This window comes from Typopeltis vanoorti, chromosome 23 (genome assembly GCF_054136105.1).
Source record: "Typopeltis vanoorti isolate ZY-2024b chromosome 23, IOZ_Tvanoo_1.0, whole genome shotgun sequence".
In the NCBI taxonomy this organism is placed as follows: Eukaryota; Metazoa; Arthropoda; class Arachnida; order Uropygi; family Thelyphonidae; genus Typopeltis; species Typopeltis vanoorti.
In genome coordinates, this window is record NC_143571.1 from 50,462,713 (window position 1) to 50,479,232 (window position 16,520).

At 38.6% G+C, this 16,520-nt stretch overlaps 1 protein-coding gene across 1 annotated transcript in view; it reads left to right on the forward strand.

The window, feature by feature from the left end:
* The window catches only part of LOC150093842 (amine oxidase [flavin-containing] A-like), a 166,888-nt gene that overhangs the window by 89,101 nt on the left and 61,267 nt on the right, over positions 1-16,520 (forward strand). Inside the window, exons 4-5 of the mRNA XM_090412535.1 lie at positions 9,371-9,475; positions 15,650-15,741. Of these exons, the coding sequence (XP_090268661.1) occupies positions 9,371-9,475; positions 15,650-15,741 (197 nt within the window). The remainder of the gene's footprint in view (positions 1-9,370; positions 9,476-15,649; positions 15,742-16,520) is intronic.

Genomic DNA, 16,520 nt, shown 5'->3' on the forward strand with positions numbered 1-16,520 from the left:
AAGCCTTAAAGTACAAGCCATTAGGAAAAAGAAAACCAGGACGTCCTCTTAAACGATTCAATGATGACTTCTAAGGCCGGAACAGGCCACACTAGGCCTAAATCCTTTGATACGTATGATGATGATGATGATGATTGTTTTGATAGTTTGGATCTTCCGTGATGAGTCTACTGACTCCATGGAGAAACCCGTAATAATAATAATCATAAACTGTTAGGACAGTGGTGGACCTAAGGGGCTTTTGCACTTTATGTAAACTAATGCCAGGAAGCATTCAGAACAAGGAAGGGGGAAGTTTTTGCATTGGTTAGTTCATACTGACCAAGGGCTATTGGCATTAGTGAGACATGGCTGATAGAAGATGATATAGTTAGTGCGATAGAATGTTAAGAGTATAGTGTATTCAGAGAAGACAGAGAAACTATGGGGGGGGGGGTTTATTATTGATGATAAATGATAAAATGTAATCAAAGAGGGCAAAAGTTCAACTGAAGACCAGTGAAAATACCCATTTGAAGCCATCTTTTATGAAAAAGTGGTCAGCTGAACAAAATATGTAGTTTGATCCTTCTATAGACCAAGGAATGTGAAGGATGATAGGGATAGTATGCATCAGCAAATAAGCTCAATGAGTGGAGGGTGGGTAATTATTATGGGAGAGGACACATTGGAGGAAGGAAATGGATTTATGCAGTTACTAAAGAATAATTACTTGAGGCAGCATGTGATGGAGTGTACTTGGAATTTGAGAGTGCTAGATTTAGTAATTACATCAGAGAATTTGTCCATAACCAATATGATCACATTCCCACCAATTCGTGGTAGTGATCATATAGTCTTGATCTGGGAGGGAGGAGTTAAATGTGTGGAATTTTCAGTTACGAAGGGGGGGAGTATGTGGAATTACAGGACTGGTAGGCATGACAGAGCTAGAGGCATAGAAAATAAGAATGGAGAAATCATAACTAAAGAAGACAAAATCCTAATGAGATGGAAGGAATACATTGAAGATCTATATGACAAGGAAAACAGACCAAATGAGCTGCCATTAGAAGATATAAAGAAGGTAAATGAAGATGATCTAGGCCTAGAGATTTTGAAGTATAAATGGCTATTAAATTTCCATTAAAATGTGGAAAGGCAGAAGGAATAGATGAAATACCTGCAGAATTCCTGAAACAACTTCAGAAGAAAGGAACTGAAGAAATAACCAAAATAATAAATTTAGTTTATAACAAAGGAGAATTACCAAAAGATTTTATGACTTTAATATTTATACCTATACCAAAGAAAAGTAATGCAGGAAACTGCAAGGATTTTAAACCAATAAGCCTCATTTCCCATACATCAAAAATACTTATGAGAATCTTAACAAAGAATTGCATCTAAGGTGGAAGAATTTCTTGGAGAAGATCAGTTTAGTTTCAGGAAGTAGGGAAACAAGAGATGCGATTGGACTGTTAAGAACAGTAAGTGAAAGAAGTCTGGAAGTTAATATCTGTTATATAGATTTTGAAAGCGCTTTTGACTTTGTAAAATGGGATAAGATGGTGGAAGTAATGGAAAAGATTGGAAAAACAGAAGGCTAATTATTTCACTATATATGGGACCAACTGCCATGGTGAGAGACATATATGGTACAACAGAACCAGGTATCATTGGACGAGGAGTAAGACAAGGCTGTTCTCTGTCACCAATTTTGCTTAACATGTTAAATGAAGCAATGTTAAAAAGAAGTGCTGGAGAATCCAGAAGAAGGAATAAAGATTGGAGGTAAGCAGATATTTGCAATGAGATACGCAGATGACAAGGCATTATTATCAAATACTGAAACAGGACTACTACATCTGTTGAATAGATTACTGGAATCCTGTATCAATCATGGAATAAAAATTAACATAAGAAAAACGAAGGTAATGAAAATAGCAAGGAAAGAGGCAAATATAGATATCAGAATAAATGGGGAAAAATTGAATCAAGTAAAGATATTTAAATATCTAGGAAGTATTATTAGCAGTGACGGAAGATGTAAAAGTGACATAAAATAAAAGCAAGAATAATGATGGGAAGAGATGCCTTTAATAGAAAATGGAATTTATTCAGAAGTAAAATGGACAGAAACCTAAGGAAAAGACTAATAAAATGTTATGTTATAATAAATTTAGTTTAATCCTTTATCCAAGTGTGAGCAAAGTTTGCACCTGAAAATATCTTCAGGACTGAGGTAAGGTAGTGCAACACCAGGCAACTCATGGCAAAAGTGGACCAAGCTATCATCACTTCTATCTCAGTATCTCCCATAATGCAAAACACATCTCCTTGCGGTTATGTATAATGTTATGCATTAAGGGAAGGGCCACTACCCAGACCGGTTTCGACCTTTATTGAGGTGTATGTAAGTAAAGACCTCTCTAAAAATTAGACAATCCTGAAAGATCGCCCAACTCAGCTTTGTTCCACTCAGTGACAGGCTCACCCCATCACCAAGAAGAACTTCTCAGCGTTGGCTCTACCCAGTGGCAGGCTCACCCCACCATCAGACAGAGCCATAAATCTCAGTAGTGGCTCTACTCAGAGACAGGCAAAAACCTACTCCAAGCAGAGCCTCTCATATATCCAGCATGGGAGGCAGACCCAAACGTGGAGGTCTCGTCAGTGGGAGCCAGGCCCAGAAGTGGAGATACCAAGGCAGAAGCAATGGAGAAGTCATCTTTACCTATAGGAGTTGCCAAAAGGTGTGCCACCTTATTATTAAATTACTCTGGATTTAGAGAAAGATGTTGTAAATTTATTTTTCACTTGGTTAAACTATAATAAATTTAGTTTAATCCTTTATCCAAGTGTGAGCAAACAAAGTTTGCACCCTAAAATATCTTCAGGACTGAGGTAAGGTAGTACAACACCAGGCAACTCGTGGCAGAGGTGGACCAAGTCTCTTAAGTCTCTTGCTCCACCTTTGCCATGAGTTGCCTGGTGTTGTACTACCTTACCTCAGTACTGAAGATATTTTCGAGTGCAAACTTTGTTTGCTCACACTTGGATAAAGGATTAAACTAAATTTATTATAGTATAACCAAGTGAAAAATAAACTTACAACAAAGTGTTATGTGTGGAGTGTTGCCTTCTATGCAGCTGAAACTTGGATGTTGAAGAAAGAAGAAAAGAAATTAAGATTTTGGAAAGCTTTGAGATGTGGATTTGGAGGATGGAAAATATCAAATGGACAGATAAAATAACTAATGAAGAGGCCTTAAAAAGAGTAGAAGAAGAAAGAAGTCTGTTAAGGAGGATAAAAAGAAGAAAGGGAAACTGTATCGGGCATATTCTGAGAAGGAATGGAATCATCAGAGATGCCATCGAAGGAAAAATAGACGGAAAAAGATCCAGAGGAAGAGTAAGGAAAACAATGCTAAATGACATGCTGAATGGAGACAGGTACATAACCTTGAAGAGAAGGCTCAGAACAGAAGAGAGTGGAAGGAAAGTTTTTGCTACTAAGAGAAGAACCTACTCAATTGCAGAAAAATCAAAAAGAAGGTATGACAAGTTTAGGAGATTGTCTGGATCAGTGCCATGGCATGTGAAACTGCAAGGGCTGAGTGTTGATAGTGCATGGGAAGTGGTAAAGGAATGTTTGAGAGAAGTAATAGCAGACTGCATACCTAGAGTTAGGAGAATAAATAAAGTGGGAGTTAAATCGATGAATACCATCATTAAGCTGGAACTACAAAAAAGAAAAATTTGTGGAGGGAATTCAAGGATAAAGGTGACCAGCAGGCACATGAACATTGCAAAGCACAGGCCAGAAGGGTAATCAGTGTGGTAAGAAAGGCAAAAGCAGGATATGAAAGAGAATTAGCAGTGTAGTCCAAAGATAATCCCAAAGAGTTCTTTTAGTATGTTGCAAATAAAAGGAAGAATGTTTATGGCAGGATGATTTTAATGAATGCCAGTGGTAGGAAGATAACTAAATCAGATGAAATATTATTATTACAAAGTGAATGTTTTGCAAGAGTATATCATCCAGATGGAGATATTGTAATAATGAGAGAGAGAGAGAGAGAGAGAAAGAGCTATATTGAAACCGAGGTAAATGAACTGGAGGTGCATAACATATTACATAACCTTGATGTGAATTCAGCTATGGGATTAGATAGTATGCTAGCTCAAGTTTTATGAGAAGGCACTAGGGAATTGGCAGTGCCTTTGACCATATTATTTAATCTAAGTCTCAACTATGGCTTAGTTAGTCCCAAGGGGGTGATGGACAGAAGGGAAAATAATTCCATCACATGAAGGAAGTTCCAAGAATGATATAGCAAATTACTGACCGATCAGCATATGAGGAGTCATGTTAAGGTACTGGAGAAGTTGGTCAAGAACAAAATACAGGATTGGATAGACAGAAATTGGATACTGTGTGTGTGTGTGGAGGGGGACAACATAGTTTTGTGAAGGATAGGTCATGTCTCAGTATAAAACATAATATTATGTTTTATAATATAGTGAGAGCTGAGTTGGATAAAGGTAATGAATTTGCAGTAATACTGGTGGACTTTGAAAAATCTTTTGACAAGATTTTGCACAGAATTCTAATCAATAAATTGCACCACATAGGGATTGATATAAAGTTAGTGAACTGAATAAGAGTGGTTGATGGAGAGATATCAGAAAGTAGGAGAAGTGTTCCATATGGCTCTTCTTGGACTGCTACTATTTAATTTGTACATTAATGATATAAAATTTATCATGATGATTTTGATAGTCTGGCAGTCTCGGCAAAGAAGTTTAATATCGCAAAGTGTAAGATTATGCATTTTGAGGCAAAAAGATTACTAGTTGTGCACCATATGGAACTGTACTCCAGGAAATTGACAAAGCCAGGGATCTGGGGTTTTTAGTGGATTGGGAGTTAAAGTTTAGAAGGCATATTGCAAAAGTGGCTAAAGTAGCTCATCGGATTACTTGATTAGTGAAGAATACCCTGATGAGTAGAGACAAGCAGGTTATTAGACCTCTTTATTGAGTCTTGGTAAGATCCCATCATGACCACTGTGCATATATCTGGTCACCTTGGTTTCTTGGTGATGAAGAGGTGAAGAGAATCCAGAGGCAAGTGACCAAGATGGTAACAAGTCTATATAATGAACATTATGATGACAGGTTGAAGATTTGTGGGTTATAGAAATTGGTTGACAGACGGAAGAGGGGTGATATGATTAAGACATGCAAATTACTGAAGGATTTTTTTACAAAGTTAATACAAATAAAATTTTTCAGATGTAGTTAGGAGGAGTGTAAGGACTAGATTTTTTGCTTGGAGAATGAGTGGTGAATGAGTGGAATAGGTTGCCAGAGTCTGCTGTGGGTGCCATCACTGTGAATAAGTTCAAAGCATAGTGATATATATTGCGCAAATGTTGGATAGTGTTTGGCATGATGTTTAGGGCCATTCTCAGCGAGTCTAAGGACTCCATGGAGTAGCCCATAATAATAAAAAAAATAAAAGTAATTATGAATGTGAGCTCCATAATGATTGGAGGAGGGTATTTTTATAGAGAATGGGAATACCAGATTTTTGTACTATTTTTCACAAAGAGAAATTTATTTTAAATTAAATTATTAAGTGCATGAAAAGTAGCACTTTTCATTCATAATGCTCAAGCTGCAGATTCCTCCTCTAAATAATGAACACTTTATCCTCAGTATATCAAAGTATGTAGTGTTAATTTAGGCTAGGGTTTTGAAAGAATGTGAAAGGGAACTGGCAATACCTCTGACTAGGCTCTTCAATTTTAGTCTCTGATCAGATAGAGTTCCAAGGGAGTGGAAAGAGGACAAAGTAATTCCCTCATAAGGGAGGTTCTAAGACTAAAGTGGCAAATTGCAGACCAATCAATATCTCAGGTGTCATGGTAAAAGTACTTGAAAAATTGATCAAAAGAGAATTCAAGAATGAGCAGATAAAAATATGATACTGTATGTAAATGATACATGAAATAGAACTATGTAAATGTGCAAGTAAAGCCATTTCATTGTTGCAAAGTGTGATATATTTAAATTTGGAAAATAAAGATGAGATACATAGTACACATATGGTGAGTGTATTTTACAGGAGGTAAAGGACATAAAGGATCTGGGGGCAATGTAGACAAGTACCTAAAATTATAAGGAAATCATAACAGATTATGGCAATGATACAGTGAATGTTGACATGTAGAAGTAGAGAGGTTATGGTTCTCTTATATTAGGGCTAAGATCATGCCACACATATGGACTACTGTATACAGATTTAGTTGCCTTCATCTGGTTTTTGAAGAAGATAAGGATGCATCCTATGCAAATGCAAACAAGGTATTCTGGCAGACCATCCCCCCCCCCCCCCCTTTGAGGGAGGAAATTGTGCACAGCAAGGGCAATAAAGGCCTCTGATGGTTGATGGTGCACTTTTAACAACTGAGAAGGATATCCTCCACAGATGGAGGGAATACTTTGAGAGCCTTCTTAACCCAGGTGGCCTGGCAGCTGTAGACATCCAAGAGGTGCAGATCAGGGTGATGACTAGTTTCACAGCAGAAGAGGTCCATTTAGCAATAAAATCACTAAAATCGGGCAGGGCTGCTGGTGATGATGAAATTCGGTACAAGTACAAGTCTTCAAGAAGGGAGACCAGACAGATTGCAGCAACTATTGTGGCATCTCTCTCTCTCTGTTCAGCCTGCCTGGGAAAGTATATGCTAAGTGCCTGGAAAGAAGGTGCAGGAGCATAGTTAGGTCAAAGCAGTGGCGTAGCTAGGGGGGGGGGGGGTGCGTAGGGAGTGGTCAGCCCTGGGCGGCACTTTGAACCTTTTTGAACTTTTGCAGTTAATTCTAAAATACAGTCCCGAGAACTCATTTCCAAATATTGTAATACTACTGTGAATTTTCCTCACAATTGCTGTAAGTGTTGCTTGTTGTGAGAGGAGTTTTTCTAAATAAAATTGATTAAGAATTACCTAAATTACTATGAAATAGACTTCGCCAATGTATGTCATCGACGATTTTGCTAACAGCAAAGCAAGAAAATAACATTTTTGAATGATGAAATTAAAGTTTTACTTCAAAAATAAACATAGTGTTTTAATTTATTTCCCTGTACATAGTTTTAACTTTTTGTAGTATTTTTGTGTGTGTGTTGAGAGGGGTGGCAAACTTAGGGACCGCCCTGGCTGGCAAAAGCTCTAGCTATGCCACTGGGTCAAAGTTCTAAGAAGAACAATGTGGCTTTCATCCTGGTAGAAGCAACTGACCAAATCTTCATTTTAAGGCAAGTCTTTGAGAAATCTTGGGAATATGCCAAGAATGTCTATACATGTTTTGTGGACTTGGTGAAGGCATATGACTGGGTTCCTTGGAATAAGCTTTGGCAAGTAGTACAGGACTATGGAATGGATGGGCCAACTATTAGCTGCCATCAGGTCCCTGTATGAATGCCCAGAGTTCTGTGTCAGGGTAAACAGCACAAAGCCTAAACCTTTCACAGTCTCCGTTGGTCTCTGTCAAGGGTGTGTTCAGTCACCCCTCCTTTTCATAATATTTATGGACTGGATTGATAGGCACAGTCAAGACAGTGAGTGTATCAGAATTGAAAGATGTAGCATTGGATGTCTGCTTTTTGTAGATGACCTAGTTCTGCTTAGCTCTGCCTTAGCTATTGCGGGAGCTTGGCTGTTCGATAGTATTCAAGTGGGAGTTAAGCCAGAAGGCAAAGCTTGCTGTCTTCAATACAGTCTATTTCCCCATCCTCACCTATGGTCATGAGAACTGTAATGATCGGCCACAGATGACCTCCAGCAGACCCTGGAAAGGTTTGTAGTTGTTTATTAGAAGCTGGGATGAAGATCAGTGTGGTCAAAACGGAAACATTTCTGGTCTCATGAAACCATCCCAGTGCACTCTACATGTGAGTGGAGTCCCACTGAGGCAGGTGGAGAAGTTTAAATACTTGGGTCCATATTCACGAGTGATGGAAAGTGGGACATAGAGCTAAATACTCAAATTGGCTCAGCAAGTGCAATATTGCGGGAGCTTGCCTGTTCGGTAGTATTGAAGTGGGAGTTAAACCAGAAGGCAAAGCTTGTTGTCTTCAATACAGTCTATTTCCCCATCCTCACCTATGGTCATGAGAGCTGGGTAATGACCGAAAGAATGTGGACACAAATCCAAGCTGCTGAAATGAGGTTCCTTCGAGGGGTTTCAGGGCTGACAAGACTCGATAGGGTCAGAAGCTCTGCAATTTGGGAAACCCTCAATACTCAGCCACTGGTTCTCTGTGTTGAGAGATCACAGTTACGATGGTACGGGCACCTCAGAATGCCACAAGAGAGGCTCCCCAGCAGGCCCTCTTTGTCAAGCCCCCCCCCCCCCTCTGGTTTGGCAAAGAGGGTGGGAGGCTTATGAGCTAAAGAGAGGTTAATGAAACATGAAACACGTGGAAGGCTAAGGACTCACTGGATAGATTATATCCAAAACCTTGGGTGGACACGTCTGATAGTCCCACCAGAACACCTGAGCTTAGTGCCTGAGGATCGTGACCATTGGAAGTCCCTCTTGCATCTGCTGTCCCCACAATTCAGTTAGGTGGGCCTTGAAGGTGGATGGATAAGGATGCATTGAAAAGGGTGCAGAGACTAAGGTGATTTTTGGCCTTTGGAATGTTTGGTGTGAATAAAGATTGAGGGAGTGCAATTTGCCAAGATGCATGGATAGGAAGAGGAGGGAGGGGAATATGACTGTGACATAAGTTGGTAAGAGTTATTATTGGATTAACATGGAAAAGATTACCTGAGAGTATAGTGAATGTGGAAACTGTTGAACAGTTTGATGAGGTATGTTGTGACAGTGAGATCTCCTATGATGAGTCTTAATTTAATGGAAGTTAATGTTATAACTGTATTATCTGCAGTGATTGTTAGCAGGTTGATGCCATGATAGCAGGAAAAAGACCCAAGGAAAATCAAGATCTAAGTGGATTGATTCAGTCAGAAGTGCCTTAGAAGAGCAGAATGTTTAGTTATGACAATGTTGGAGTGCTGACAAATATGGGACTAATCTGGAAGAAAATTGTTGATAGAGGATCAATAATAATGCAAACTTAATAATGTAGTGCTGTCTTAGTAGCCGGAACACCCTTTGAGGGTATATATATCAGGAAATTGACGATGATTGTTGTTAGTAGTTAAGTTTTTCACAGAAGCTGCAAAGAAAATAAAAAGTTAATCCATTTAGTTTGCATTAATAATTATTATTTTCTTAAGCATTTATTAATGTTAAACAGAATTTTTCATTTAGAATTAAAGATAACAACATTAAATTTTGGATTATTTTCTAGCATCATCGATGTCGACTGACTTCAATTATGCCTTCATTTTGGAACATATTTGTGAATATGGATATCAATAACATTATTCATTTAATAGATGAACTGGGCAAAGAGGTACAGTTTTACATATTTTATTTTGATATTTCTATTTAAATTGATTATAGAATAACATACTATAAATTTAATCCATTCTAATTAAGCTTTTTCTAATATATAAGGTATTCTGATTAAGAAAGTACTAAGAAATTATTATTATTACTGTATTATTATGTGACACCTCCATGGAGTCCAAGCCCTCATTGTGGGAGGGCACTACACACCACAACTCACTGTTCACAATACTTGATCTTCCATCTATACACCATCACTATCCATCATCTATATACCATGCACACTATCGCTTAATAATATTTTTCTGTTAATTGTGCATATTCTTAGACTGATTTGCATGTATGGGAGAGAAAAACCCTTCTATCTCTGTATGAGATTGGCTAACTCATCTGTAATTGAAAAAAAACAAAACAAAGCTTCTTCTCATTACAACAAGAATCAAGCTCACATCTTATACAAATGCTAGAAGTATAAGAAACAAGGCAGATAAAATGGTTACACTAATTCAGTCTGTTCACCCAAAAATTGTTGGGATAAGTGAAACATGGTTAGATGAGGACGACATCCTGACAGAAATAGAGATGGAAGGATGTGATGTATTTCGTGAGGATAGAAGGGGTAAAAAGGAAGGGGGTTGGGTGCTATTGATGATAGAGAAAGAGTTATGTCCATACAAAGTAGAGATGCAAGAGGGAAATAGTGCCAGTGGTTTTGAGGCAGTATGGTGTGAGATAGAGGTGAATGGAATGAAATACTTGGTTGGATGTTGTTATAGACCAGAAAATGTGGATGGTAGTGACTATGAAATGTATAATAAAATTAGTCAAGCAAAAAAGAAAAGAGTGATCATTATGGGCGATTTTAATTATAGCAATATAGACTGGAATGGTCAGATAGCAACTGGACATAAAGAAAATAACTTTCTTTAGTTTTTGAGGAATAATTACTAGTATGGAACAGAGGGTACACAAGAATTGAGGGGCTTGGATTTGGTCATCTCATCAGAGGATGAAATTATAAATGAAGTGTCAAATCTCACCAATTGGTGAGAGTGACCATTAGGTGATTACCTGGGTGGTTGCCAGAAGTGTGAGGATCTTTGTAAGAAAAGGGTATATGTGGAACTACAAGGGGGGGGGGTGCTTATGAAGAGCTCAGGAGACAGCTTGCAGGTGTGGCATGGAATGAGGATTTAGCTGGAAAAGAGATCATTGCAGCTTGTGGGATTTTCAAAAACTATCTAGTAGATGCAATGTCTAAATGTATTCCAAGGGTGAGAAGGTTAAATAAGGTAGGTGTGAAATGGATGAATAAAGAGATTAAGCATGTGATACAGAGAAAAAGGGCATTATGGAGGAAGCATAAGAGAAGTGGAAATAACCAATTCCATGTGGACTACAAAGACCAGGCAAGGCGGGTGACTTGGTTGCTGAGGGTAGCTAAAGAGCGGTTAATGAAACATGATCTCCCTCTTAACAAACCTATGCTGATAACCATAGAAAATACTGCTGTTATCAACCCATTTCTGTATCCTACTTCTCACCAATCTCTCCAGAACCTTCACCACAACTCCAGATATACAGACCAGTCTATAATTTAAAGCTATAGCTTTATCACCACCTTTATGCAGTGGAACAATTTTACCCTCCTTCCACTCCCTTGGAACCTGTGCTGTTGCAAAACTCTTGTTAAACAGGCATGCCAATGCTACTGTGCTACTGCCAGTTCCTTGGAATATCTCTTAAGATGCGTGGTGATATTTCATCAAATCCTATGACCTTATTAACATCAAGGTTATTTATTTCCTCAAATACCTCCTGCTCACTCAAAATTAAGTTATCCTCTCCTATGTCCTCTACACTTAAGTTCGTCATGATTCCACCCTGATCAGGATGAAACACTTATAAATTGAACACTGAATACCTCAACAACGTCTTCTGCAGCAGTTACCATTCTACCACATTAGAGCATACAGAAGTTTTGAAATTGGAATGATCATCATTTATTCTTGAACAGTATAAAATTCAATTTCGTATTGAAAAGAAGAACACGTAAGAAAGTTTTAAAGTGAATAAAAGTTGAGCAGCTCTCAGATGTGAACTGTAGACTAAAATATACAAACATTATTCAAGAAAACATGAAAGAGTTTGAGAACAGGAACCAAACCTTGGAGATTCACTGGCAAGCCCTGAAGAAAATATTGATTGATTCAGCTAGAGAAGCATGTGGTGAGGTTGTCTGTAAGGATAGAAAAATCAGAACTCCATAGTAGACACAGGAAGTTTATGAGGTAGTGAAGAAAAAAAAGAAAGCACATCGAAAGTTCCTGGGTAATTAGTCAGCTTGTGCTCTTAGAGAATACAGAGAAAAATATAAGAAATTTAAGCACTGTGTAAAACTAGCTAAACAAAAGTCATGGGAAAACTTTGATAATAAATAGAAAATAGAAAAACATAGAAAATAAATATCAGGAAGGTGGCAAAATATTCTGGAGACTGCTGAAAAAGCTCAGAAATGGAGAAAGGAGTGCTGTAAAAGCAATTAGAGATGATAAAGGTGACATGAAAACTGGAGAAGATATCCTTGATGTATGGAGTAATTACTTTGAAAAATTGCTAAATGAAACAAGTAGTGTTAAAAAACACTCAACCGGGATGCAATCAGGAATATGTATCCATGCTCGCCTAATGCAATCAACCACTCTGAGCGCTCTCATTTCCTCTGCTTAAAAATTGACTTTTTCCAGTCCCACTTTCCCAAGTGAAATCATCTTCCTAGGAGATTTTAATGTACACAACACCAAATGGCTTTCCTCCTCCAATTGTACAGATTTTGCAGGCAGAGATGCTAACCGGAATACCTGATAACACGAACCATTCCCTAAACAACCTAGAGCTCTTCCTCACAATGACTTCCAAATACACAGTGAATGTAGTGTGTCCCCTAAGTAATTCTGACCACAATCTAGTGCTCATTTCCCCCCCCCCCCCTCCACATTCAATAATGCTTACATAGCCATTCCCATACAATTTGGCATTATAACAGTGTTGGACTTTTGCTTCCAGCCTTCCAACCCAAACATATATGCAAACGTATCACCAAAGTAATCCTTACCAGCATGGAAACATTCATTTCCCACACTAGTGTGGGAAATGATTCTCCCAAAGATGCACCAAAGCTGTACAAATGAAAATCCAAACATACCATAACTAGCTCAAATCAAGAATTCCATCCTCCTTTAGAGTTTATACTGAAGCCCAAAATAGATGCAAAAATAATCAATGTTTCCAAAACAGAGTTCGAAAGAACAAAAAGCAGGAAACTAGCAGCCTTCCAAATGGCAGCTGAGCCTTTTGGTCTCTCAACAAAGCAATTGGTCATAACTTCTGCCCAACACTATTCCTAACCGTATCATACTCAGATGGATTGCATCATCGCCTATGGAAAAGTCAACCTCCTGGCCTGACACTTTGCTTCCAACAAATGCATAACTGACAATGGTAATTTCCCCCCAACCATTCCAGATACCCGACATACATTGCCCCTATATCTTTTTGCCAGAAAGAGATCAGAAAAATACTGTCCAGATTAGACAAAAAAAGTCTCCTGGCCCTGATGGCATTCCTCCAATTGTCCTGAAATTTTGTGTGCCAGAACTGATTCCTATCCTATGTCACCCTGTATGTACTCTGTTACTCCACTGGTATCTATCCTGCAGCCTGGAAATTAGCCCATATTCAACCCATTCCCAAGAACAGCGACAAGTCAGCCATCCAACTACCACCCTATTTTGCTCACCTCAATCCTGTTCTAAAGTAATGCAAAAAAATCATCAATTCTCACCGTGTATACTACTTTGAAGGCACCGGCTATACTACTTTGCATGCTAATAAATGGCTGCCAATATGGATTCTGTTGCTGCCGATCAACAGGAGATCTGCTCACATATGTCATCCATCTCTGGACAAATGCCATGGGGAAATTTTTGGTGAATCTCAAGTGATTGCACTTAATATCTCCAAGCATTTGGCCAGGTCTGGAACAAAGGCTTACTAAGCAAAGTACCATCGTTTGGTCTATCTCAGGACTTTTGTAGTTGAATTGCTAGCTTTCTGTCTGAATGCACACTATGTGTGATAGTGGATGACATATGTGAGCAGATCTCCTTGTGCGACCCCAGAATTGCAGGCAGTGCTGGAGTTGCACAAGGTTCTGTTTGTTCACCAACTCTCTTCCTACTATATATCAATGACCTACTTCAGTTGACTTCCAGTCCAATACACAGTTTTGCAGATGACAGCACATTGCACTCCTCCCTTTCATTTGATAAACCGTACTCTACACAACTCACCTCAACCTACAGAACATCCATCATTGCCTGCAATTCTGATCTCCAAGCCATCTTCCAATGGGGTTCAGATAACCTCATCAATTTCAGTGCTAATAAAACCCAGCACTGTCTTATTTCTCATTAAAAAAAAAAAAAGAACACCCAAAATTTCCAAACAATTTGAGATTTCTATTCTTGGAATTACCATGACATCAAACCTCTCCTGGCATAAACACATCACAACTATTGCATCCTCAGCTTCTAAAAAACTAGGATTTCTCTTTTGTTCAAGATGTTACTTCACCTCTGAACAGCTATTAACCTTATACAAATCACAAATCTGCCAGCTATTAAATACTGCTCTTACAGATGTGGTGGGGCCCTAAAAGCTCCCTCAAAATGATTGACTCAATACAGAGGAGAGCAATTAGACTTATTAATGACCCATCTCTTACCCACTCACTTTCTCCACTTTTGCACAATCGTTTTGTTTCTGCAATATGTGTATTCCATAAATATTTTCATGGGATGTTGTTCATCTGAAGTAGCATCAATAATTCCCCTACTTAGTGCTAAGCTCATTGGAACATTTGCAGCTGCTGCTCAACATCCCTTCACAATGCACCTTGAAACCCACAAAACAAGTTTCTTTTCCCACTCCTTCATCCCTGCAATGGCTGTACTGTGGAACAGTCTTCTCCCTGTTGTGTTTCAGCTGCTACTCAACATCCTTTCACAGTGCACCTTGAAACCCACAGAACAAATTTCTTTTCCCACTGCTTCATCCCTGCAATGGCTGTACTGTGGAACAGTCTTCTCCCTGTTGTGTTTCTCAGGAATACAATATGCAGTCATTTAAATCAAATGTAAACTCCTTTCTCAACCCACTACCCATACACGGTACTAATGTATTATAGGTTTATCAACCACCCTCTCATGTATGGGCCCAACATAAAAAGAAGAAAAACAAAAGAAAAAGCCATCAAAAGCCTGAAATGTGGAAAGGCAGCAGGAGTAGATGATATTTGACTAGAAATGCTCAAGTATGGATGTATAAAGGTTTTGCAGTGGCTGCACTGCATAGTTCAGAAGGCCTGGACAGAAGGATGAATTCCAGAGTGAGTTAGCCTGGTTTCATATAGAGGAGACAATTTCTTCCCTGTTTGGAAATTTGGAAAAATAAACAGACTGGCCAGAGAATGAACAAATCCAATTTGCAGAATTGGATTTGTTCATTCTAATAGGTAATTTGTTCATTTTAATAGGTAAGGCATATTATCTATCTCAAGTGACTTATTATTATTATTATTATTATTATTCAGGCCTCCAAGGAGTCAAAAGACTCATCGAGGGAGGTCCTTTCTAAGACATAAAGTCTGTCAAGACTCATCGAGGGGAAGTCCCCCCCTGAGAAACACAAAGTTTATCATACCACTCCTTAAACCCACTGACCGTTCTCACTCCCACCACTCCATCAGGCAATGCATTCCACGGCTCAACCACCCTCCACACAAAGAAACCACTCCTTACCCTCTTGCTCACAGTTTCCTTTCGTAACTTCCAGGGATGGCCTCTTGTCATCACTTAGAGATAGATAATATGCCTTACCTATTAAAAATTAAGTTTAGGAAATTATTTCTCAAAGTTAAGTCAGGCCATTTGACTTAGTATGCCAATATAAGGTGTTAATGATGAATGGGAATGAATTGACAGCAATGATTTTGGTCGATCGTAAATAGATTTGAAATTTGTTCAATGAATATAATTAATGTTTTATTTGATGGCTAATCTTCTTCACTATTACTATTTTGAAAATGCCTTCCTTAAGTTGTAATTTTTGTATATAGATTCCAAATGAGGCTCCATGGGATGCTCCTCATGCTGATGAATGGGACACAATGACTTTCAAAGATTTTATCAACAAACACTGCTGGACTAAGTAAGAGTTAATTTAGTATGTTCATGCCAGACTACAATATATATATATATATACAGGGTGTTCGGGATAAATTTGACAGTTTCGTAAGGAAAAAGAAAATCTTCTTTGTATCTATTAAATTTAATGAATTGACAAAAAAACATTACAGGCAGAGTTAATTACAATACTATCAACAAGATTTACTCAAAATAACCACCATTAGCATCGATCACAGCTTCAATTCTGCTTCGGAACCTCGAACAAGCTGATGCTACAGTCTCCCTGGGAAGGGCCGCAAAAACTGTTTTAATTTTATCCATTAACTGGGCTTTTGTATTACTGGAAGTGCGATTGGTGTCTTTTTCAACTGCGCCCCATACAAAATAATCCATGGGGTTAAGGTCTGGGGAGTTTGGAGGCCAAACATTTGGACTGGTGAAGTCGTAGAAATTTTCAGACAACCATTTTTGACTTTTCCCAGAGGTGTGGCAAGGGGCCGAATCCTGCTGCCATACATACGGCCTACCATTGGCTACCCTTGTTATCCAGGGCTTGACTACAGTTAGCAACTCCACGAACAAAGCCCGAATTCCAATGCCAGGGTTCTTCAACACCTGTTCCTGCAGATTTGCGAGGAATTCTGCTGTACGAACGCAATCAGATCGTCTGCTAGGGATCTTTCTTCTTGCTACATCCTCGTAGTCACCATTGCAAGTCTCTAGTTCATGCCTGATTGTTTTTACTGTATTGAGGGAGCATTGGGCAGCAGTCGTAATATCCTTATTTTGATGGCGGGCACG